The following is a 27,113-nucleotide window of genomic DNA, read 5'->3' as shown; positions in this document are numbered from 1 at the left end:
TTTGGGAAGCCAAGGTGGGCAGATCATGAGGTCAGGAGTTTGAGACCAACCTGGCCAACATGGTGAAACACCATCTCTACAAAAAATACAAATATTAGCTGGGCGTGGTGGCACGCACCTGTAATCCCACCTACTCGGGAGGCTGAGGTAGGAGAATCACTTAAAACTGGAAGGTGGAGTTTGCAGTGAGCCAAGATCGTGCCACTGCATTCCAGCCTGGGCAAAAGAGTGAAACTCCGTCTCAAACAAAACAACAACAACAACAACAGCGTAGGCAGTGTGAGGTGATGAACCAAATTCTTGTTCCTTTTTAAAGTAAAAGTTGACAATGAGATACCATCTCACACCAGTCAGAATGGCTCTTATTAAAAAGTCAAAAAATAAGAGATGGTGGGGAGGCTGCTGGGAATATAAAGTAGTTCAGCCACTGTGGAAAGCAGTTTAGAGGTTTCTTAAAGAGCTTAAAACAGAGCTACAATTCAACCCAGCGGTTCCATTACTCAGATACCCAAGGGAAATTACGTTGTTCTATCCAGAAGACACTCACATGTTCATCGCAGCACTATTCACAATAGCAAAGACATGGAATCGACCTAGGTGCCCATCCACGGTGGACTGGATAAAGAAAATGTGGTACATATACACCGTGTCATGCTATACACCATCAGAAACTGAAATCATGTTCCTTGCAGCAACATGGATGCAGCTGGAGGCCCATAACCTCAGCGAACTGACGCAGAAACAGAAAACCAAATATCACATGCTCTCAGTTATAAGGGGGAGCTAACCACGGGGTACACATGGACACAGAAATGGGAACAACAGGCACTGGGGACTGCTGCAGGGGGCAGGTAGGAGGTAACAGGGGCTGAAAAACTATACATTGGGTCTATGCTCATTGCCTGGTGGACAGAATCAGTCATACCCCAAACCTCAGCATCACACAATATAATCATGTAAAAACTCTGCACACCTACACCTTGAATCTAATATAAAAGTTGAAGTGTTTTTAAAAATCACAGAAAAAGGAACTTGAGAGAATAAATAAAGGTTGAAAATATGAACATCCCAATAAGATCAAAACAGATTTCATTCAATCACTGGTTTTTAAAAAATGTAAAAATTATATTAGAATCACAAAATAGTAGAGCTGGAAAGACTTCCAAAATCATCTGGGTCACTCTGCTCATAAGCTGGGCTGAGGTATAAATTGCTATGAATAAGAATTCTGGTTTTCATCTGGGAGAACAAGAAAAGAAATGTAAAGAGATGAATAATATGTACAGCTGTATTATACAGTCAATGTACAATAAAGGGAATGTAAAAATTGATAATAATTATTGAGAATGTAAAAATATTCTTTCACTTTAAATAATTTAAATCAGAAGATCCCAAACTTCCATCTTACTACAAGGTACTGGATTCTGACTAAGGAGAGCTCATTGTTTTAAAAAGAATGACACGGCCGGGCTCGGTGGCTCAAGCCTGTAATCCCAGCACTTTGGGAGGCCGAGGCAGGTGGATCATGAGGTCGAGAGATCGAGACCATCTTGGTCAACATAGTGAAACCCCGTCTCTACTAAAAATACAAAAAACTAGCTGGGCGTGGTGGCGCGTGCCTGTAATCCCAGCTACTTAGGAGGCTGAGGCAGGAGAATTGCCTGAACCCAGGAGGCGGAGGTTGCGGTGAGCCGAGATCGCGCCATTGCACTCCAGCCTGGGTAACGAGAGTGAAACTCCGTCTCAAAAAAAAAAAAAAAAAAAAAAGAATGACACAAAATATGAGAAAAATATAAACTAATTAAAGGACAGTGGAAGTAGTTGATGGAATAAATAAACAGAATAGCAAGGGGAGGCCAGAGACTGATGGGGCAGTAAGAAATCCCGTCATAAAAACTTGTAGGCCTTGCATTTGGGGAGCCCCAAGATGAAAGACTCTGCTTATTTATAAAGTAAATATCCATCTCCATAGCTATATTCTGTTAGATCGGTTCATACTCATTTGGGATTCCTTTAACTGGACGTTCATTCATTCAACAAGCTCCCCTTAGTGCCTGCTCTGAGCCAAGCCCTGGGCTAGGTAAGAGCTTCACAGAAATGAATCAGATACCGTTCCTGTTCTCCAGGCATTCATAGCTAGTTGCAGCAGCAAGCTTTGCAAACACACAGAGACATACAATTAATACAAGGCCTTAGAGTCAGCATGTGTACAAAATGATGCGGCATTGGAAACAGAGTGCGGTGCAGCCATTTAGGGAAGACTCCTACAAATTTGGACAAAGCACCCCAAACATGCGAGACTCCAGAGCATCCAAGCATCCAGCAGAGCTAGCACCCAAATAAGCACTGAATATATTTTGTTAATTTTTACATTAGGTTCTTGGAAAGGGAAAGGCATAGAAACTGTCTGCTTCTCTGAGCATGGTGTCTCATGCCTATAATCCCAGCACTTTGGGAGGCTGAGGTGGGTGGATCACCTGAGGTCAGGAGTTCAAGACCAGCCTGGCCAAACATGGTGAAACCCCATCTCTACTAAAAATACCAAAAAAAATTAGCTGGGTGCGGTGGCACACTGCTGTAGTGCACATGGCTGTAGTCCCAGCTACTTGGGAGGCTGAGACAAGAATCACTTGAATCCGGGAGGCAGCGGTTGCAGTGAGCTGAGATCATGCCATTGCACTCCAGCGTGGGCGACAGAGCAAGACTCTGTCACAAAACAAAACAAAACAAAACAAAACAAAACAAAACAAAACAAAACAAAACAAAACAAAACAAAACAAACAAAACAAAACAAAACAAAGGGGAAGAGAGGGAGAACAAGAGTCCTAAACTCTCTAAGGGGATTAACATGGGAATGAGGTGCAATGAGATGAGCCACGTGATGTGGAAATGCCTTAGAGGATCAATGATGCACCAGCCCTCAGGATGAGCAGCAACGGTGGAGGAAATGCCTTCAGGCCTGAGCCCTGGAGTTGATTCAAGTTAGCAAGGCAGAAGAGAGCGGAAAGTGCAGTTCCATCAGAGGGCGGGGCAAAGCAGAAAGACAGGAAGCAGGGTGCGTCTGGACATGCAGCACGGCGGGCACATGAAGTATGGCAGGTGGCAAGAATGGCAAGGTGAGACCAGGTGCAGTGGCTGACGCTTGTAATCGCAGCACTTTGGGAGGCCGAGGCGGGCGGATCACCAGAGCTATTTATCTACTAAAAAATAGAAAAATTAGCTGGGGGTGGTGGCTGGTACCTGTAGTCCAGTTACTCAGGATGCTGACAGGGAGAATCACTTGAACCTGGGGATGTCGAGGTTGCCTGGAGCTGCGATCGCGCCACTGCACTCCAGCCTTGGTGACAGAATGAGTCCCTGTCTAAAGGGCGAAACAAAAACAAAAACAAAACAAAAAAACCTGGCAAAGGTGAGTTTTACTTGTTCTTTTTTTTTTCTTTAACAGACTTACCGAGGTATAGTTTACACATCATAAATATCTCCCATTGCTTTTGTACAGTGAATGATGTTTAGCAAATTTTCAGAGTTCTGCATCCGTCTACAGAATCAAGTTTTGAAACATTCTGTGACTGCAAGTTGCCCAGGTTCTTGTTTTGAACAAAGAGTTGGACAAAACGCCCAGCAAAGCAAAGAAAGAATGAAGCAACACAAGAACAAAAGCAGGGATTTTATTGAAAACAAAAGTACACTGTGTGGGAGCAACCTGAGCAGCCACTCAAGAGACCAGATGCAGAATCTTCTTGGGTCCAAATATCCCCTAGAAGTTTCCCATTGGCCACTTCATGCTCACTTCATGTAAATGAAGTGGTATCCACAATCAGCCTGATTGTTTGCAGAGAGCAGCCAACCAGAGACTGAAGTTACAAAGGTCACACTCCTGTGCAAACAATCAGAGGTTAGGGTGAAATTAACAGTTATACTTCTATGCAAATGAAGACTGATTCTTCCGCAATGAGTCTGATTGGTTGTGGACAGCAACCACTGAGAGGCTGGAGTGAAGTTACAAAGTTGCAAAGGAAGGCTCCACGGGCAATCAGTCTGATTTGTTGCAGACAGATTTCCCATCTGCAGGGCAGAAAGGTGAAAGGGAGTAGCCTCTGGTCCTTTTGTTATTTAGGCATCGAAAGTTAGGGTTTTCCTTTCAGTTTAGTTCTAGGAAGTGGGAGTGAAACAGCCTTAGGTTCCCTGCCTCCAGACCCTGTTCTCCTGCATCAATTCCCATCATCCCAGCAAGTTCCCTTGTGACGTTTTACAACCTTTTCATCCTACTTTCTTCACTAAGCATGAAAGTTGTGAGGTCATCCACATTGCAACGTGGATCAAGCAGCCTTGTAAACCGTGGCATAAATATCCCACATCTTAAATATCAATTCATCAGTTGATGGTCATTTAGCTTGTTTCCATTTTTGACTATTGAATTATGCTGCTGTGAATGTTCACCTACAAGACTTTGTGTGGACATATGTTTTAACTTTTCTTGGATTAGAGTTGCCAGATTTAGCAAGTTAAAATACAGGATGCCGAGTTAAATTTAAATTGCAGATAAACAATACTTTTTTTTAGTATAACTATGTTCCATGCAATATTTTGGACAAACTTATACTAAAAAATTGTTTTTATCTGACACACAAATTTAACTGTGCATTCTGTATTTTATCTGGCAGCTCTGCTGATACCTAGAAATGATATTAGTGGGTTACATAATAGGTTTCTGTTTAACCTCTTAAGATACTGCCAATCCGTTTTCCAAAGGTACTCTTTACATTCCAGCATTGTGTGAGATTCATCTTTTTCTCATCTTTAATGACACTTGGTTATCTCATTTGAGTGTGTGCGAGAAGGGGTTTCTTGTGGTTTTAATTTCATCAGGTCTTTATAAAGAATTATGTTTATTAGCTATTCATATATCTTCTTGGGAAAATGTCAAAATTTTTGACCAATTTTTACTTTGTCACAGTCCCACATATAATTTACAGTATTTAGAACATCGCTTTATAAACTGTTGTCAATTTACCATTTAAACGTTAATACCTAAATAAAGAATTTAGAACATTATTTTAAATTTTAACTCTACCATCACAAATCTTTGAGCAGTGAATTTGTTCATCGATTTTTTATTGGGTCATTTGTCTTTTTATTGAGTTCTAAGAGTTTTCTAAGAGTTCTTTTTATATTCCAAATACAAATCTCTTATCAGATGTATGATTTGCAAATACTTTCTCCCAGGCTTTGGCTCATCTTTTCATTCTCTTGTTTTTTAAAGCCCCAAATATTTTAATTTTGGAGAAGTCCAATTTATTAACTTTTTAAAAAATAAATTTTGCTTTTGCTATTAAAATCTTGGCCTAACCTAAGACCACAAAGATTTTTTCCTATTTTCTTCTAGACGTTGTATAGCTTTAGCTCTTATCCTTAGATGCATAATGAACTGAGAGTCTAGTTAACTTTCTCCTTTTCCTTCCTTTTAAAATACAAATATCCAATTGTCTCTGCACCATTTATTGAAATGACTGTTTTTTCTCCTGCTGAATTATCTTTGTGCATATCTTGGAAGTCCGTTAGTCATATGTGAGAGTACTTCTGGACCCTTAATTCTGTCCCATTGCTCTGTAGGACCGATTATCCTTGTGTCAGTAAACACTCTTGATAATTGTAGCTTTACAGTAAGTTTTGAAACTGGGTAATTCGTCTAATTTTGTTATTGTATTTTAAAATCATTTGGGATCTTTTAGACATTTTGCATTTCCATATAAGTTTTAGGATCAGCTTGTGAATTTAAAGAAAATCTTTCTGGAATATTGCTAGGGATTGAGTTGAATTTATAGAACGATTTGGGGAGTATTGTCGTCATAACAGCATTGAATCTCTAATCCATGAACATGGAAGTTCTCTTCATTAATTTAGATCCTTTGATTTTTCTCAGCAATATTTTTCTCAATTAAATAAATGTATTACTGTGTTCTTTTTGACGCTATTCTGAGTAGTTTACTTTAGAAGGTATTTTTCATTGCTAATATGTCAATTTTTAAATTATTGTGTTTCCTACAACCTTGCTTGCTAAGTTTATTGGGTCTCGTAGATTTAGAAAAAAATTTTTTTTCTGGTAGATTCTTTAGACTCTGACAGGTAATATTAGCTGTAAAGACAGCTTTACTCTTTTCCCCAATCTAGTGTCTTTATCATCTTTTTGTAGGGAGAGGGAGCAGGGACTGGATAAGAACTTCCATGACAACATTGAATAGAAATGATGAGAGGATGTTCTCTACTCGTTCCTGACTTAAGGAGAAAAATATTCTTTCACCATTAAGCATGTTGGTTGTGAATTTTTTACAGGTGCCCTTCACTAGCTTGAGGAAATTGCCTTCTATTTCTAGTTTGCTGAGTTTTCATCATGAATGCAGCTATTTAGTTATTATAATGAGTTTCGTTGTTTCTTCTATTAGTATGGTATAATACATTGATGTTTTTGATGTTAAATGACGCTTACAGTCCTAGGATACGGTCCATTTGGTCCTGGTTTATGAATCTTTTTATCTATTGCTGGATTCAGTTTCCTAATACTATGTTTTAAGGATTTTTGCGTCTCTCTTCACTGGCTTTAAATACTTTTAAAATATAGGTATTTAAAAGTGTAAATTTCCCTTTAAGCAGTGTATTGGCTGTACACTATACATTTTGACATTCTGTACTTTCATTTTCATTTGTTTAAAATTTTCTGACTTCCTTTGTGACTTCTTCAATACATGGATATTTTAGAAATGTGTAATTTAATTTCTAAATATTTGGGGCTTTGTAATTTTGTTGACTTCTGATTTAATTTAAACATGGTTGGAGAACATACCTTTACTATTCAAACCCTTTTAAATTCATTGAGACTTTTTATGAAATACCATGTGGTTTTCCCTGGAGAATGTTCCATATGCAGTGACAAAGAGTGTGCATTCTGTTGGTGGTGGGTGGTGGTGAAGTGTTAGGACAAGTTAGCTGACAGCATTCTTTTATATGCCTGTGATTCTCAATTGAGTCATTCTATCAATTATCGTAAGGTGTCAAAATCTTCAAATATTATTAAATTGTCCATTTCTCCTCTCAATTCTATGGCTTACCTCATTATTTTCTGGTCCTGTTAGGTGCATATACATATGTTAACTGTTATATATCTCGAATATATGACTTTTTAAAGCACCTTTTATTTCTAGCCATATTTGTCTCAAAGCCCACTTTATTAATACAGACATTCCGGCTCTCTTACGATTACTGTTGGGATGTTTTACATTTTTCCATACTTTCAAACTATTGGTCTTTGAATCTACAGTGTGCCTCTGTGGACACCATATAGTTGATTTTTTAAAAATTCATCCTGACAATCTCAACCTTTTAACTATTTAGACCATTCACGTTTAATAAAATTATGGATATGGTAAGACTATGGCTGCCATTTTGCTATTTGTTCTCCAAATGTCTCATACAATTTTGCTTCTCTGTCCCTCTCTTTCCACCTTTTGTGTTAAATATTTCTTGGTTTACCATTTTAAAAAATGTATTTTTAAATTGATGCTTTAGTGGTTACTCCAGGTCTACAGTATGCATTTCAATTTATTACAATCTTTTTGACTAATTAATTCTAATAAAATACAGCTTTGTCCCAATAAAGCTCCATTTCCTACCCACTCCTTTGTGCTATTAATATATTCTGCAGCTGTACCGTAAACCCAACAGTATGGTGGGTTTATATAGTCTTATGCTACTGAGAACTTGTGTTTATTTTGGTAGGCAAATATATCCCAAAGATTCCCATTCTCTATTTAATCAAACACTAATCTTGTTACTGCTGTGAATGGACTTTGCAGGAAAAACTGAGGTTACGAAATAGGGTAATTATTCTGGATTACCCAGATGAGCCCAGAGTAATCACATGACCCCTTAAAAGCAAAGAGGGAAGCAGAAAAATCAGAGAAGCGGTGGAAGACAGTGGAGAGATGAGGCAGAAGGGGAGATCAGAGGGAAGTGCAAGAAGGATTCAACCCATTGTTGCTGGTTTTGATGGAGGAGGAGGGAACCACGAGCCAAGGAATATGAGTGGCTTCTAGAAACTGACAACAACCCCTGGCCAACCTCAGTCTTAAACCATATGGAGTTGAATTCTGCCAACCTCAATGAGCTTGGAAGCCTATTCATCTCGAGCCTCCAGAAAAGAATGCAGCCCAGCGAATGCCTTCATTTTGACCTTTTACAATATGGAGCAGAGAACTAACTGAGCTATGTTATGCCTAGACTTCTGATTTATGAAACTCTGAGCTAATAAACGGGTGTTGCTTTAAGCCAGTACGTGGTAGTAATTTGTTATGGCAGCAATACAATCATAGTCTTTTCTATTTACACATATATCGACCATTTCTGGTGCTCTTTATTTCATCCAGTGGATTCAGGTTACCATCTGGTGTCATTTATTTTCTATCTGAAGGATTTAGTATTTCTTGCAAGGCAGATGTCCATAGGCAACAAATTGTCTTAGTATTTGTCTGGGAATGTCTCAAATTTCACTTTTTTTCCCAACTTTCAACAAAAGCTCCATATCCTGGTGATGTCTTTATTATAAAGAAAAAAAAAAATCCTTAAATCCAGCCTTCAAATTAAAGTAACTATCTCTAATGTGAGAGCAATCCTATTCCCAAAGCCCTCCCCAGAGTCAGTCAAGGGATTGGGGACACCTCTATCATGATTTTCCCAGTTCTCTTTATCAGCCAAGTTTTCACCCCCAGGACACTGACAAATGTGCTGAGCCAAAGGCAACAGAGTTCACCTGTAGACAGGTCCACCATGCCCCACTTGGGAAGACCCACACCCCTAAGCATGTAGAGAAAAGCCCCCAGGCACAGAGCCACACCAGCAGACAGGAGAGTACTCCTCAAACATGCTATAATATTGTAACTTGCACTAGGCAGGGTTAGAAAAGAGACTCTGGTAGGTAACTCAAAGGTTCTAGTTGCTATCTACAGCAACTACATATAGCACGGCTCACTCCAGCATACACACGTTATTTTAAAATATGCCACTGGCACTTGGGAAAAATGTAATTTATTTGCACTGCTTCCATTCTTCTACTGCAGTGTTAGGACTTAACATAAGCATCACTCTTCTATTTCCTATTTACATTCATTTGGAATATTACTACAAATACAATATACAACTTAAAAAACTTATGGGGAAACGCAGCTTATGTTTTTTTTCTCTTTACAGGCTTCTCAGTATCATTCAACTTAAATGGAAATTTGTATGGACATTTTCTGTACATATCTTAAAGGGCAGAGATTACACTGATAAAGCCAAAAGTATTCTGCACAAATACAATACAGAAAACAGAAAGTACAGATGATGTTATCTGGGGTACAAATATAAACAATACAGTACCATTAGAGTAACTGAGCAACATAATACCCATACTTCATAGAAATAAAACGGCAAACCTGGAGAATGCTCTGACAAATACTAAATATTATATACACAATGAGGTAAATGTACCTTGGTCTCTTGAGAGGTAATTTAAGTTTAAAGCAATTGATATTTTGAAGCATCTCCTTGACATATACAGAAATATCAAACACCCCATTCCATTGGCACAACGTGAAAAAGGGATATCAAAACACAGTTCATGATATTCAATTCACAAATCTTGTTAAAAAATAAAAACAAATTCACTGAAGTTCCTTTTAAGTTGTAAGAAACAGGTTGAATGTTATCAACTGTATTTTAAAAAGTTTACATTTACAAACAAGATTGCATAATGGGACTGAAAAGTTTAATGCACTGACAATCCTCACAATATCCTAGAAGTCCAGCATTCTTAAGAGAAAGGGCCCATTGGTATTCCAGTAATCCAAAACAGAGACAAGAAGCTGCAGTACATGTCCAGAGACAATCCTTAGTATCTCAAAATATCTGAGTTGACGTTTTCTGCCTAACTGTAACAGAACCATTATTTGGAATCACTACCATGTGGAGCCAGAACACTGCCATGGTCAAGAAACAAAAGAAACAGTTGACTTATGATTCTTCCAGTGCAAGAATAAAAATAAGCTTTTGATGATGTGACTAATGGCATACTGATTTTGTCGTGCAACTTAATGATCTCTTTGCCATCTTGTTTTATGAAATAGCCTGTATCGGACAGTTGTCAGACATAGAGAAAAGAGGTAACCCATGGATGGACTACAAAATCGTGAAGTGACCACTTAGGTTTTGTAATAAGAATTGAAATCTGGGATCCTTGATGGCCATGGCACTGTACACCAACTCAAGGCACTTCTTGAGCACTATCATTATTACAGCAGAATTACAGGCTCAGCTCTTCGGACCTTACCCTGTGTCTTACGGGGGATACAACTGGCCACTGTTCCTGGCACAACTCCCACTGCCACAGCAGCCACCTTGCTGCTATCCCATTCCTCATCCATGGCTAATGTCAAAGGAGGGCAACCAGCAGGGGCATCCCAAGCCTCATCTGCTCAATCTCCAAATGTGGAGACCCCTCCCTGCCACTTCTAGTGACAAAAAATAAAGAAAGAAAGAAAAAAAAGGAAATATGTCCCACAACTTCCATCAGCCATTGTACTCTAGATCTCCAAAGCAGCTCTTCAGTCAAAAGGCTGTGGGGGAGGCAGTGGTCTCTGCGTCAGGGACCAGCAAGGAAAAACGCAGGTTACAAGAAACAGCTGGAGCCAGAAAGGATGAAGCAGGGATGTCTATGCCCCACTAAGTGGTATTTCCCCCATCCCCACTCCTCCTGGCTATTGGCAAAATGAATGTAGACACACAATTTACTAAAGGTGTTTTAGCCAAGTTGAACCCTGGAAGGAGAGCGTCCTAGGATGTGGGCAGTATAAACAACTGTGTTTTTAAATGACAAAATTATTACTCTAATCAAATTTATCTGCAGTTATTGACAGTAATCATGATCCATCCCATCTTTTAAGTTACTTTCATTTTCAATATTAGTCAATTGTGGTTTATCAAACCATCCCTAGCTAAAAAAGGAATTAACTGCAGTAATATGTAAAGTCAATTCAGAACTAAACTCCAACTTTAAAAAAATTCCCTGATTCACTGAAAGTACATTTTATCCACTTAGGTAAGAAAAGTATAGTTGTAACTCAATCTTTGATTCAATAAAAAATATCTTCAGCAAAAGTGGATTACCTTACATGAAAGTGAGAAATCATGTATTACAACTTTAAATCAGACAAATTTTGGTATGTTCTTAAAATTATATAAAAATAGTTTTAGTGATAAAATGCATTGGTCCCCTGGATTTCATAAAGCAGATCTGGTAGGCTTAGAAATGGCCCAAAAAACCCACAAAAAATGTACCTGATCACAAAATTAGAGATTATTAAACAAGTAATATAACACAACTATAAAAACAAACTTCTCAAACTCATTCATTTGCTTCAATGAAATTATGGTAACTACAGAAAAAATCAACTTTGTAGTCAAAATAGTAATCTCTAAGCACGTTTTCCCCATGATGTTTTTAAACACATAAAATTGACACTAAATTCCTATGTAGTACGTCACTCATTCTAAAATTACTTTGGTTTTAAGACCAAATAGTCTTTCAAATTTATTCTATGTATAAGAGATAAGACATTATCAGAATGCAACTCATTCAGCGTAAATGGCCACTTTCTCCTCCTGACTGAAATACTGTATTGGTTATTCTGACCCTGTATCGGGGAACTGACAGCACTATAAAGTCAAAGTCTTGGCTCACAGCTAGGCTAGTTTTTCCTCCCCTTGGAATAAGATCACAGTGATAAAAGGACTTTGAAAACTGCAAACGCCCTGCAGAGACTTTATAGCATTGGAAGTAAAAACCAGTTATTGCAAGCTAGTTTCAACTTAATGTGAGAAGACCATGACAAGTTTGCTTTCAATATTTAACTTGACAAAAACATCTGTATAAATGGAGAAGAACCTATACGCAGAATGTTCTTTAGCTATCACCTCTTCCAAATATCAAGGGTGCACTGAATGCATTACATAAATTACATGTAAAGTAAGCAACTGCAGTGTACACACACATAAGGAAACACTGAATTAAAAGCTGCCTTCCTCAAAGTGTAGTGAGACCTCAAAATCACACTAGCTCTAACCTCAGTTTCAAAGACAGAGGATCCACCAAACATTCCTACATAACCAATGTGACTCTTGCACATCTGTTATCTATTCAAATTACTAACTACCTTTGCCTTCCTGGAAAAAGGCCTATTATTTAACATTAACCATATTCTAATTTTAAATGTAATTACTTTCTTAAAAAAATAACACTGTCTTTGAAGAGATAAAGAAAAAAATGGCTTACAGAATACCACATAACTTTTCACAAACAGCTAGACAAACTTTCCCTTTTAGAAAAATTAGTCTGTATGATACAAATATTAAAGTACTATAAGCATCTAGAGTGCCACTTGTTATTTTAAAAGTATACTTAGACGACACAACTAAAACGCAAAAGCTTGATGTGAGAATATTCAAACATGACCATGCTAACAATTTACTAATTAATGCCACTTCATTTATTTAGTGGCTTAAGCACATTTTGGTAGGAGAAAGGCATTTTCAAAATAGAATACCAAATGACATACCACAAAAACCTTTCCAAAAAACAAAACAGAAAAAGTTTGGGTTACCCACATAAATAAGCTTTTTGAATTCAAACACTATAGGTTTTAACATAGAGACTTTCAGCAATTCTACTCATTTCCATTAGAAAGACACAGAAGTGGCACTTACTGGTATAGTACAATCCCATTTTGAAGGCATGTAATATTCTGAATAAGTGAAAGAACAATAATAGTATACAAAATACAATTGCATAAATTATGTTCCTCACTACTATATGAGGTCATTTTTAGACTCAAGATAAGAGTTTTATAAGTGTTAGTTTTAAGATCCTGAAAAACTATAGGACAGTACATTCAAAGTCTGAATCAAGGAAACTCTAGTGGTTCAGAATCCTCTGAGAATGTACTAACCAGGAGTAAATCACTTTCTTTAATAATAAGAAATGTTTTATTATAACTCAGTAATCCAACTCCTTTGCCCTTAAAGATGATCTTCAGCACAGCAGAGTTACCTAAAGTTAAGACCAGCAATCATCTTTTTAAAAAACAAGTTTTGTTAATAAAAAATAAAGGTAGACTACACAACATTTTGTAACTGTCCTGGCAAAGAAGCGTTCATAGTGCACAGAAAGGACCCACATGGCTGTTTCCTGGGTCCAGAGAAATCCTGGGAAGTTTTTAACTGACTTGATGACACTGCCGCACAAGGAAGCAACGTCCTCCTGTTCTCTCTCAGCGAGGCAGAACAACTGACCTCCTGAATTAAAACCCAGGAGCAGATCTGAAGAAAAAAGTGGAGTTCAGGCAAAGCTGCAGAATTACATTTTGATGCCTTCCTGTTGACTGAGTTGTGATAATGTTTTCTTAATCCGCAATGCGGTAAGCCTAGCTGCTCCATTGGCATACCAACATTCTCTCATGATTTTAGCCATTACTCTCAAGGCCTACAAGAAAATACAAGAAAAATAATTAATGCATGTACCATTTTCCACTTGTCTGGATAAGGATCTTTACCTGTAAATTTTCTTTTTAAATGACAGATATACATTTGTTGTTGTTGTTGTTGTGGAAGCATTATTTGTAATAGCAAATGAGTAGAAATTACATAAATTTCCATCAACAGAGTATTGGTGTCAGTGCTGGAAAGCAGGTGGACAGAGTGACTCACTTAGCAAACCTTAAAAGGCCAAATCCTAAACCAGAGCTGGGCAAAGCAAAGAAGAAACCTGACCTCACATTAAAATTTTAAGTTTGTACTTTGAAGCATCCAGATCAAATTTTTCTTTTTGAGACAGGGTCTCACTCCATCGCCCAGAGTGGAATGTAATGGCATGCTCTCAGCTCACTGCAGCCTTGACCTCCCAGGCTCAGGCAATCCTCCCACCTCAGCTTCCCGAGTAGATAAAATTTTTAAAAGACAAAATCTAGCAGCACTCTTATGTCACATGCAAATCCTCTGAGCATACTGAAATACATTTTATCTGGGCCTGGAGATGTGACTTTGTTGGAGGTAACAAGCTCTCTTGGTTATCAGAGGTTCTGCTGAGTCCTACAATAGTTTAAGATGTAAAATCAACTACTAAAATGAACAGCTTTTTATAGCCTTTTAAGCTATAAAACTTCAAACCTGGAGGAATATTCCCTGCTTTACTAATATTATAATAGTTAACAGCTAGCAATTAAGGAGAGAGAGGTTAAAAGAAAATTTGTCTTACAAATCCTTAAATTTGCAATTACAAAAATATTTCTAAAACTTTTTGTTAGAGGTGTTGAGAAGCTCAGACACTGCTGGAAAAAAGCATTTTCCACAAATTCCTGGTTAATGGCCACCTAGGCAATCAGATGAATCAAATGGAAAATCATTTGAAACACCTTTGTAATCACCTTATCTGAGTTCCTCACCTTACAAAGGGATATTAAGGTCCAGAGAACTGAAGTGATTTGTTCAAAGTCAGATCCTTAAAATGGTAGCCAGGCTGGTCTAGAAGACATGTCTCCTTATTCCTGTCCAGTAACTGTCCACTATTCTGGGTTGTCCTGGCTGAAGGGAGGCATTCATTTAAAAAGTATGTGCCTTAAGTTTGCCTGGCAGATCTAAACTATGTTCTGATATGTAAAGGCCACTGCAAATGTTCCATGGCCCTTTCACTGTGCTTACAATTGAATATGAAAAGAAATTATTCTGTTTTTACACATTGGTTTGACTACTATGAAAAAGAAAATTCTTGTCTGTTCTCCTTAAAGAAAAGTAGCAAATTTTCACTTACTCAGCAGAAGCAGTTTAGAAAATTGCCTAGTATCAAAAAGAAATACTCACTTCACAGCTCTGCCATCTGTTTGGGATATTTGGCCTTAACTTCTGTTCACAAACGACTTTTCTCATTTCTTCAACTGATGGGTCAGAAGGTACAAGATCATAATAAGGCAGCTGGTAATCTTCATGAATACCTGTATAAGTTTAAAAGAAAATTAAATTTGAAGAATTTATTCAGCTAATGCCAAACCATTAAAAAGATCACCTGAGAGCCCTAATACAGTGTCTCATTACTAAAGTAGGTAGGTGGAACTGAGATGACAGCTTTCTCTATCTCATTCACATCTGTATTCACAGGCCACTTCCCTGAGTTGATATTGAGCCCACATCATGAAACCAGGTATTGCCAAGAGATCAATAAAGCCTATTTGAAATGACAGTAAACTACGGGCTGTGATGACCAGATTGACGTTTTCCCCTAGAGCCCTACTATGCAGCAGCTGAGATTCTATTCTGTGAGTGAACAGGCTCTCACTTCAGTGAGACATGAATCCTATGAGACAAATTTAAGGTTTCTCTACTTGCTTTCTCTACTTGCATCTGTCAATATGTCCTTTTTACAATACAGAGAAATACTCTGTCCCTCACTGCCTCAAAAACCGAAGGCGCTAGGCCTCAGCCAAGCCTAGGTCCCTAAGCTGAAGAGACTGTTTCCTGGGTAAACATTAAAAAGTGCTTCATCTAAAAAGCTAGAAGTTAAAACAAACTCTAGAAAACACCACAATGGTAACGTAATTGTGCTCTGTGTATGTAATCTATAACTATCAAGTTGGAGATAAGAGCTGCAATCTCAATGAAAAAAAAATAAGTTTGTTACCCAGGTACATGCTAGAAACAGCTTCCTAGGTGAGCCTCTCAAGTAGCTGTCCTTTCAAAAGAACTATATTCCAATATAACAAGGGGTTGGGTTCTGATGAGTCTCAAGATTCAAATAGAAGCATTAAGAGAATACACTAGGCTAGAGGTGTGCATGTGTACACCATGGCACTGTCCTCTCCCAAAGGTTTCATCGCCTTTGTTTTCTCTGGCACTTGGTGACCTCCTGTTTCAGATGATGAACTGTACATAATTTCATTCAACAAAAAAAGAAGATAATTCTTGAACAACTTCTGTTCATGACAAACTGTTGGGGGAAAGGGGAGCAATTTACCACCAATGGAACATCGTCGAGCAATTTCCCAGAAAACTAAGCCCATTGCATAGATGTCAGCACGTTTGAAGGATTCAAAATGTTTCATATTTATGGAATCATCGAGAACTTCAGGGGCCATGTACCTAAAAGAAAATTTGCAAAAAGAACTTTGAAAGTCATGCCCTTACTGTCACATTATGATGAACATTCACTCAGACATTTCTCTATACATAGACATCTGCACACAATATTACACAGCAAACATTAGACTCAAGAAAAATATTAAATACACACACTGGTTTGCACATTAATGATGTCAACTAAATCCCACAAAACACTGAAACAGCTGTTTCACGCTACCTGCCTCATGATCTTGGTTTCCAGTGAAAGACACACATATAACCATTGTAACCATTTAAGATGTCCTAATGTACACCACCTATACATGTACTAGGCAGAAACCATGCATTTGAATCTAGAAGTCTTCTCACTGAGGATGAAAAGAAGGGCAGGAATATACTCCAGGGAAAAAGATAACAGATACAAAAGAATGCCAGTTCTCCTACTGATGCTACACTAGAGGGTTCTGAAGCTTCAAAAAACTACTAAAATTATGGGTCAGGACCCACAGAGACCTGCAGCAACCACTGCCAAGGACCCCTTAGCTGGTTCAGAGTTGAGAATCCCCAGTGAATCCAGAAATCTCAAAATCATACATGCAATTTGAATAGACTAAAGCTGCCAGCTCTCCGGCTCTCTCCAAAGCCAAGGCAGTAGGTTTGAAGAAATGCTGTGACAAGATGTCAAAAGGGCTTTGTGTCAGAAATGCCCAAGTTCAAATCTCAGCTCTCTGGCTTATCATCCACATGAAGTTGGCCAAATTATTTAACCTCCACAAGGTGGTTTCCTCATCTGTGAATTAAGGGTAACAACACCTACCTAATTAAGTTCTTTTGAAGACTCATGGATTCAACAAATACCGACTGAGGATCTACCATGTATTAGGCACTGTGAAGGATGCTGAGAATACAAGTCTGCTCTCAAGCAGCTTGCACCTGATAGAATATGCAGGCAAATAAATAAACAGTTACAACATAATGCATAAGTGCCTCAATGGTCCCAGTTCAGTGTGCTATCACAGCCCTTGGAGGGACTCCTAAGAGTCCTGAGGACCAAAAAAAACTTCCTATGGGAAAGGTGGGTATGTGGCTGAGAAACAGTAGGGTAATGTATGCTCCAGGTGACAGCATGTGCAAAAGTTCTAAGAAAGCAACAGAGACATATTTTCAGGGACTGAAATATTAAAACAGCAGGGCTAGCTATAGCACAGTATTTGAGAAGGGTGTTAAATCAGACAATATACGTAAAAGACCTATTACCCAGATGATTGGCACATAATAGGTGCCCTATAAACGTGAGTTACTAACTGTTATTATAATTAACATGACTAATAATATTTTCTGGAAGGGCAACCTTCCATCAATAGGCATCTTTTTAAGTCAGGTAACTTTGGCTTCAGAGCAGGTAAGACCATGAGATCTTCTTGCCTGTTGGCAATCTAATAAAGTACAAACTTAAGCTGAGTTCAGTGATGATATGTACATATAAAAGAGAAGGGAAAAAAGGTGATTTCAGAAGATATTAAATACATTTGTTCAAAAGTATATACCTTTTTGTTCCCACTCTGTGGTTTGGAGCAATATCAATTGTATCTGTGGCTGAATCATGCCTTACTGCCAGTCCTAGGTCTGCAATACAGCAAGTTCCATTCTTCTTTACCAAGATATTCTTTGATTTCAAGTCTCTGTGAGCAATGGCTGGCTTTCCTAAAGAATCAAAAATTAAATATGACTGCTTAAAAGGTAATACCAATCACAACTCATACCTTTAGGTTCAAAAGTCTCTTCTCCTAACCCAAATGTATCAAATCATTTCAGCTCACATGACCAACAATACCTAAACCATTACTAAATAAACTCAAGTAAATCATTACACCAAAAGTCATTGAAATTATATTTCTTTAAAGAAAATGAGGACAATAACAATCAATTAACAACTCCAAGACTGGAGGCAAAAAATCTTATCAGTTTATCTGTTGGTGCCTTATAAATTCTTTATAAGAAACTCAGCCATAGACTGATATTCCAGCAGCTCAGGAACCAAGCATGTAGATTATCACTTCCCTATCAATTAAAATGTACTCAGTATTAAGTGTATTATCTTTGATACTAACCACTAGAATATGTGTTATTAAAAACACCTGTCATCCTAGGACTTTCGGAGGCCGAGGCGGGAGGATCACTTGAGGCTAGGAGTTTGAGACCAGCCTGGCCAACATACTGAAACCGTCTCTACTAAAAATACAAAAATTAGCTGGGCATGGTGGCATGTGCCTGTAATGCCAGCTACTTGGGAGGCTGAAGCAGGAGAATCGCTTTAACCTGCAAGGTGGAGCTTGCAGTGATGTGAGATCGTACCACTGCACTCCAGCGTGACAGAGGGAGACTCCGTCTCAAAAGAAAAAAAAATTATAATGTGGAAAACTTGGAACCGTTACATACTGCTGGCAGGAATGTAAAATGGTTCACACACTTTAAGAAAACAGTATAGCAGTTCTTCAAACCATTAAATAGTGTTATCATATGCTACAGAAATTCAACTCCTAGGTATATACCCAAGATAACCCGAAACATGTACCAACATAAAACTTATACACAAATGTTCATTACAGCATTAGCTACAATAGCCAAAAGAAGAAACAAACCAAATGCCCATCAGCTGATGGATATACAATATGTGGTATATCCATACGCTGAAGTATTACTCAGCCATCAAAATGACTGAAGTACTCATACATGCTACAACATAAATGAACCTTGAAAACATGCTAAGTGAAAGAAGACAGTTACAAAAGACAACATATTGTATGATTCATTATATAAAATGTGCAGAATAAGCAAATCTATAGACAGAAAGCAGCAGTTGTCGCTTAGGACTAGGAGTTTAGGGGGAAAGGGGAGTGACTGCTAGTGCCTACAGGGTTTCTCTTTGGAGTGATAAAGATACTCTAAAATTCACTGTAGTGTTTCTTGGTTGTACAACTCTTGAGTATTCTAAAAACCACTGAATTTGAAGTGGGTTTGAACTGCATGATGTGAATTATAACTCAATAAAACTGCTATAATCAATAATAACATTAATTACAAAGATAGAGCTGGTTAAGATGTGAACAAGCACTTATGCTGCATGTAAAGTGGGGACTGGGGGAGCCATTGGGTTGCAAGTGGAAAACTGCTAGAGCAGAGGGCTATACTGGCATCTGAAATCCTACACGGCACAAAAACCACAGCATAAAATTACATAACTAAAACTTAGTATTTAATTTTTCAACTGTAAAACTATCTCATGCAGTCTCCTTATCTCAAGCTCAAATATAATTATTAGATGGCCAGATAACATTTATATAACATGCTGAAGTTTTCAAAGCACTTTCTCATTTAATAGTACACATTAAAATATATTCACTTAGACTCGAATTCCGAAACTAAAATCCTCAAAAATCAAAGATTGAATGCTACTTTTAAGAACTAAAAATAAAAAATCACAGTTTTGTTACAATGACTAGAGAATCTCTAAACAAATTTCGAGATTCCTAGCTCTACTTGAAACTTTGAACTGAAAGATAAAATGTTCTCATCTAAAAATTTTGTTTTAAATATCTCCAGTTAGGCCACTTACTATTTTCTTTCTCTCTTTTTTTCTTTTTTTTTTCTGAGACAGGATCTCACTCTATTACCCAAGTTGGAGTGTAGTGGCATGATGCCTGCTCACTGCAGCTTCGACCTCCCAGGCTCAGGTAATTCTTCTACCTCAGTCTCCTGAGTAGCTGGGACTATAGGTGCATGCCACCATGCCTAAATAATTTTCTGTATTTTGGTAGAGATGGGGTTTTGCCACGTTGCCAGGCTGGCCTTGAACTCCTGAGCTCAAGTGATCTGCCCACCTCAGCCCCCAAAGTGTTGGGATTATAGGAGTGAGCCACCAGGCCTGGCCTCTACCTTCTATTTTCATAGACATTATTCATGGAAACTTAAAGCTTAAATATAGAATTGCTAATAGAGTTACCTTGGGTACCAACAATCTCCATGTGAAGATGGGCAAGACCGCTTGCTGTGGACAGAGCAAGTTTTATCATTCCTTCCACAGTAACTGTGTATCTGTTTAAGTAATCAAAAAGGGATCCATGCTCATGATAATCCGACACCAACCAGAGCTGAGTCCAAGTACCATTGTCTGTAAACAGAATTAACAGCATTTTGGTTGGGCTGTAGACCATTTATGATTTATTTGTTCAAAGGTTATCACTTTTTACTCTCAATCCTGAGTCACACACTACAATATAATGCCACTTAAGTCCGTATTTCCTTCACATTTTCTTCTACATTCAGTTTATCTTATATTTTATATACACATCCTTTAGTTTCTCAGAATAAGTCCCTCTTCTTGAGATAAGGTGAGAATAATTAATCTCATTTAAGAGACAAAGATGGTGACTTTCTTGAGTCTTCACAAATAATTAGTATCAGAGCTGGCACTCTTAAGTGCCTAGAAAAATCCCTGGGTTGGGTTGGGTGCTCAGTGGCTGCTCCTGGAAGGAAAAATGGCTAAAAACAGGAAGGAAACAGAGAAGAAAGGAAGGAGGTGAGAAGTCTCTGGAGCCCAGTGGGGCCACAGGGGGAATGGAAGAGTATGGGACAAAACTGAAAGCGAGTTTCGATGAGAAATGACAAGCTTTAGTGACAGATTGTATACACAGTTCACAAAGACGCAAGATAAGATGATTATGATTCCAAGGTTGCTAGCTTAGAAAAACAGAAATAGTGATACCTCTAACACATGGGAAAGCTGAAATAGGAATTGAAATGTCAGGAGAAAAAGCTGGAAAAGCTGGGACTAAACTCAAACAACTAAGAATGTGGGTTCCAAAATTTCCTCTGTAAGCCAATACATGATTTTAAAACATGTTTTCTCATAGGAATAATGGTAAAGCTGCTAGCTAGCCTCCTAGGCTAGACTGGTCCACAAAAGTCTAATTTAACCTGGAAGTAGCTAGAAAACCACATATTTAATTAAGCTATGAAGAAAGAAAGCATTACAACATTAGGAGACAGCACAATCCAGTAAAAGATGCACGCTTAGAGTCATTCTGATCTGGAATGGAATCCATGGCCTGCCTGTTATTGATGCTTTCTTAGCCAACCAGCCTCTGTTTCTCCTTTTATACAACAAGAATAACATCTTATTTTGTAAGACTGTTAAGATTTAAAAAACGAAATACTAGATTCTTTAGGCAAGAAGTACATAATTTAAACTGTGCTCTTTCTTTCCCTGCTGGTTGTAAAACAAAAGAAAAAATGCATATTGACAGGAAACAGCTTCTATTTTGAAGGTATTTACTTGAAGAAGAAAAGCAACTCCGATTAGAAGAGATTAAGAAAGGAATGGGAACTTTCAGAAGATTTTGGAAGAGATTTCTGGGTACATTTTACAGGACTTAGTATTTACTTGTCCTTCATGAACTTTATAAACCGATTCTGTCCAAACTCGCACCCTTGCTTTAGGTATATCACTAGCTTAGTTGCATGCCTCTTATCTATTACTGAATTTTGAAAAGTTCACCAATACAAGAAATAAAGAGGAAGACAGGCAGATGGAAGAAAGGGAGACTGCAGGTTACTGATAAGAAAGGCAGAAGGAAGGTTATATGTAAGGGGTCATACATATAAAGGGCTGCTGGGGGTGGAATTAATTAAATCAGGAGAAGATAAAGAACTGGGATGGAGGAGCTAGGCTCAGAGAAAATACATTAAGCCCTGAAAAGAAGAAAGAAAGGGAGTAGGGAAGAGCCAGTAGGGTCAGCTAGTTCCCATGGTGACCACCAGATGACAGCATCAGCTTGGTTAGCAGTTCAGGGCACAGACTCACCAACATTTTGTGCTGCTGTGTTTCTAACTTGGAATGTGACAAAAACCAGACACCGGGTGAGGTTTAAGCTTTAAAATGCAGATTCAAGAGTTGCCAACATGGCAGAGTTTGCAACCATGAGTGCGGGTACGTTCTTGAAGAAGAAATTACCATTTGTAGAATCAGTACCTTCATATGAACCAGTGAGAAAAGTAAGAGTTGAGAAAACAAAGACAACTACAAAGAAATAAGAAGGAACAAAGAAAGTCTAGGGTCACTGAGCATAGTAAGTAAAGCAAAGGTTGTTTTAAGACTTGGGGGAGGAAATAAACGGTGTCAGAGGCAGAAACGAAAATGAGAACTAAGAATTTGGTCAGACTGATTACTACTTTTGTTTGTTTTATTTTTAACTTAAGTAATATTGCATTGTCGTGTGCCATTGATAATCACTACCTACATCAATCATATACATCACTGCCCCATCCTAATCAAATACTATATACTTCCACATATGATGCAATAAGATGTATATAATATCCTTAGTGTGTATTTTGAGAAAACCAATAAAACACCAATTAGGTTTAGCTTGTAAATCTAACTACTAGTTTTTAGAAAACACAGAGGAACAAGTTAAGAGACACTATGGAAATTCCATTAGCAAAATTCAGAATGTGATAGGCCCTACAGGACAAACTATCCAATTTCTTCAACAAATAAACTGCAAGAGAAGAAAAAAGGTGAAGGGGGACTTAAAGATTTTAAGAGACATAAGAGAAATATCAAACAAATGCAACGTGTGGACTTAGGACCATAATCTGAATAAATAATTTTTTAAAATAAGAGAAAATTACAGAATTTGAACCTAAATGGATATTTGATAACATTTAAACAATTAACAATGGTAGTGTGGTTGTTTCATAAAAACATTTCCTCATCATTTGAAGACACAAACTACATTTATATGTGTTTCTGGATGAAAAGATGTTATCTGGGACCAGCTTCAAATAACGCAGTTAGGGCAGAGTAGGCGGGACTAGAGATCAATTATGATGGCAGTGACCTGACCACTGCTGAAGCTGGATGATGAGGGATCACTGTAACTACTCTGCTTTTCCACATACTGAAAATTTTCTACAAATAAGTTTAATAAAAAAAAAAAAGCAATACATGCTTGTAAATAAATTTGAAAACCCAGAGGGGGGAAAAATCATAAAAATCACCCATAATTACCAAGTGAGATTAAAAATTGTTAATATTTGAATAAATAAATATTGCTAAGAAAATGGAAGGTGAGAGAAGGAAAAGGATGACTACAGGTCCAGCCAAGCTAAGCAATAATGACAGCATTTTTTTAAAAAATAGGAAAGCTGGGAAATACATTTGACTCAGGGGTAGGGACAAGTGTGGAGCTGAAATACAAGTCTCTGACAGAAGCAGTGAAAGTAGGAATTGTGGGCATAAAGGTATTAACAGAAGTTAAGAAAGCAGCAGCAGCAGCAGTCTGAGATCGCTGCTTGCAGTCCCCACTCATTTTGACTCCCTACCAACAGGATTCCTTCCCTCTTCAGTATCTGACCTGACACTGGGCCTCAGGCACCGGCACGACAAGCAAGAAAGCGTCCATAGGGTTACCAATGGCAGGGTGGCTGAAGAAACCTTTCCTCTCTTTGAGTTTACCAAAAGATTCATCTACTTACTTAGCCCTTGGCAACTCAGAACACTGACAAGTTATTTTTACTCTCCCCATAAATAAGGTCAATAGTCTATATTGAAACATCCTACTGGTCAGGAAGATAAAAAGGAAATAGCTATCTGAGCCCTCTTCTCAGAATTTTGAGCAAGTTTACACATTTTTTTCTATATCATGACTATTCTCAATAACTAACTGCCCTAAACTAAACCAACCAAAGTACATAGCTTTTTAAAATAGCTCTTTCACATTTTATAAAACAATAAGGGATTTTATGAATATGTTACCAAGAGTCAAGAAAATTTTTAAGAAGTTCCTAGTTCTAAAAGTTACTAATATATTGTATTTGACTTAATGGATCTGATCCACATGACAGACATTGATTTCTCATCTACTCTGATGATGTTTAGTCAACGTATCTGTAAAGGCTTGAAGAGATTTTGTTATAGACAAGATAAGGAAAAGCTAACGTTACTGACCTTTATTGTCTGCTGCTATAAAGCCCAGGATGTTTTCATGACGTAACATTACAGTTTGATAAATCTCTGCCTCACGGAACCATGAACGTTCTTCTCTAGAGGAGAATATCTTAACAGCAACTTCTTCTCCCCTCCACTTTCCTCTCCAAACTTCTCCAAACCGACCTTTGCCAATGCTTTCTTGTAACACGATAGTTCTCGCAATTGTTCTCTGAACAAGCAATGGTAAACCTGAAGATAAAAATAAATAGTACTCAACACAACAGTATTACATATTTCAAACATCACGACAGGCACTAATGAGTGATCCAGAAAACTATCCCTTGAGGAACTTATCTCATTGGGGAGGTATGTATTACATTTGCAATAAAATAACTAATTAAAAAAGGAAAATAAGACAATAAATATAATAAAAGAATCTAGACACTCCTGCTAGAGAGTCAAGGTAGGCTTTGTAAAAGTAAGTTGAATTTTGACTATCCCTTAAGTACGGTGGTTAGGTAGGAATAATGTGCAGCAAAGGTAGAAGGAAATGAATGACACATGTTTAGGGAACCAGCTTGGGTAATCAGAGAGAGGATATATGTGGCAAAGCAGTGAAAGAGAGGGTAAACTGTTACCAGAAGATGAGTACTGTATATCAAGCTCAAAATAACCAATAAGAGCTTTAGGTAAAAGAGGAATCTTTAAAGATTTCTGAGGAAAAGGGTCATGGCTGGGAGTGAGACAATTTTAAAATCTTATTTTAGAAAGATGAGTCTGGTAACGGTTTCACTGATAGGGGGAAAAAAGGATGTGAACACAGAAACACAGAAGTAAATTCTGGCTTTTTAATAAATCAGTAAAAATCACCACAGAAACTATTTCAAGGCAAGCAACTTACTTGCTAACAACTGGCTACACAGGCAACACTAGTATCTTACAGAACAATGCCAAGTAACTTACCTTGGTAATGGAGCACTGTTTTTCCACTAATTGAACCTGGCTTTCTCCAAAATATGCATTTTTAAGTATTGCCATACTTATTTCATTTAAAAGGATTTACTACCTACCTGCAACATTAACGTGTCACTATATGTGAGACAATCACTCAATATCCTATTCCCCATCTGACAAGTGTCATTTTTAATTACACCGACACTAACAAAGAAAATCCAGTGTTCATTATGTTCCTCACTAGTATCTTATTTATACCATCTATGTACACATAAATTTGTGTCACTTATAATTTATACTCAAAGCTGCTTGGTAGATCAAATTAACCCAATGATAGTAAATGAAATTATCTGATCTCTTTGGTTCCCTGATGTGAAATGCTTATAAATCCGTATGTTAAATCTTCAAAGCAATCAGAAGCTCTTCTTCTCTCATCTTCAAGTTTCTCAAATGGGTTCCTTTATTCCTCTTGCTCTACCCTCCCCACCTCCTGCAAAGCAGTTAGCAGTCTAACTATAAATAACTGTTTGTGTTTAGAGGGAGACTGCTAGTTAGATCTGTCAGAAATCCTTACTTGAATCAAGGAGCTCTTTTGCACTATGAATAATCAATTCTAATTATGTTTTTTGGTGCAGATACTAATTTATAACATTGTCTGAAAGCCTTGTAGAGGGCCACACCACAGACTTAACAGTATACTTAAGAGTTAATTTGAGGAGACTAATCTGGAAATTACAAAGGCCAGCAATAATAAAGAAAAAGGAATCACAAACACAAAGTCTGAAAACAACTGACAGGTTCAGGACTTATGTAGATGGTATGGTCAATAAAGGCCAACAGGATAAGAAAAGTTTTTGTCTTCCTCTTTATCACTGGATTCTAGATGAAGAATTAAAATTAAAAAGCAAATCTTGATCCATTATATTATCTATATTAGATTACTTCATATGAATAGTTGAGCATTTAAAAAAGGTAACAGTTGACCAGGCATAGTGACTCACAGCTGTAATCCCAGCACTCTGGGAGGCCGAGGCAGTACTTGACATCAGGAGCTCGAGACCAGCCTGGCCAACACGGTGAAACCTGGTGTCTGCTAAATATACAAAAGTTAACTAGGCGTGGTGGCACACACCTGTAATCCCAGCTACTTGGGAGGCTGAGGCAGGAGAATCGCTTGAACCTGGGAGATGAAGGTTGCAGAGAGCTGAGCTCATGCCACTGCACTCCAGCCTGGGCAACAGAGAGAGACTCCTGTCTCAAAAAGAAAAAAATAGTAACCATTTTCTTCTAAAGACAAAACTGAACACGCCTGATTTACATCTCTATATTCTCTGCTTTACTCTTCTCTACCTTTAGAACTGTTGGAGAGAAAACTTCAAAAGGGAAACAGGGGCTGTGCAGCTTCACATGCAGAACAGGAAATAAGACCTGAACAACATGCATATATTACAAGCGCTCATAAGCTGCCCAAGCTATAGCAAACACTGGCCTAGGAGACTCACTTTCAAAAGCTGGCACATATGCACACTCACACACTTGGGGTACAGCTGCCAGAACCCAGCTCTTCATTGTATTCTCTGAAGTCCCCAAGTTAAAAGCAGTCTTTAGAGGTAGAGATAGGGCCTTTCCTTAATTATGGTCACGAAATTGAGTAATAAACACATGAATTCAGAATGTGAAATGGTTATATCTTTTTCTCAATTAATCAAAGAACTAAAACAAAGTATTATAAACACACATTTTACTTATTCACAGGCACTAGTCTCATGCCTAAGGTGGCATTAAGGATTTATAATGAATAGAAGGGAAACAGATGGCATTTTCTGCTATATTCAACAGAAGATGACTTCTGCCTGGATAGGTTTGAAGGGAATTCAGTACACAATGAACTATGACAGGCAAAGGAGGCCTTAAACTAAGTTTTGTACAATGCAGTCAACTGATACTGTATGTGAGATTTTCCTTCCAAATATGT

General features: G+C 37.8%; 1 protein-coding gene across 3 annotated transcripts in view; it reads right to left on the bottom strand.

Annotated features, from left to right (window-relative positions):
• Positions 1 to 9,062: 9,062 nt before the first annotated feature.
• The window catches only part of TGFBR1 (transforming growth factor beta receptor 1), a 50,929-nt gene continuing 32,878 nt past the window's right edge, over positions 9,063 to 27,113 (bottom strand). For all 3 annotated transcript variants that reach the window (XM_074395095.1, XM_039475103.2, XM_039475104.2), the window contains 6 exons: positions 24,203 to 24,433; positions 20,195 to 20,362; positions 17,739 to 17,895; positions 16,088 to 16,212; positions 14,941 to 15,071; positions 9,063 to 13,567 (listed from right to left, as the gene is read on the bottom strand). In XM_074395095.1, coding sequence (XP_074251196.1) covers positions 13,442 to 13,567; positions 14,941 to 15,071; positions 16,088 to 16,212; positions 17,739 to 17,895; positions 20,195 to 20,362; positions 24,203 to 24,433 — 938 coding nt within the window. In that variant the 3' untranslated portion in view covers positions 9,063 to 13,441. The remainder of the gene's footprint in view (positions 13,568 to 14,940; positions 15,072 to 16,087; positions 16,213 to 17,738; positions 17,896 to 20,194; positions 20,363 to 24,202; positions 24,434 to 27,113) is intronic.

Source organism: Saimiri boliviensis, chromosome 2, assembly GCF_048565385.1.
Source record: "Saimiri boliviensis isolate mSaiBol1 chromosome 2, mSaiBol1.pri, whole genome shotgun sequence".
Classification (NCBI taxonomy): domain Eukaryota; kingdom Metazoa; phylum Chordata; class Mammalia; order Primates; family Cebidae; genus Saimiri; species Saimiri boliviensis.
This window is presented reverse-complemented; position numbering and strand designations above follow the sequence as displayed.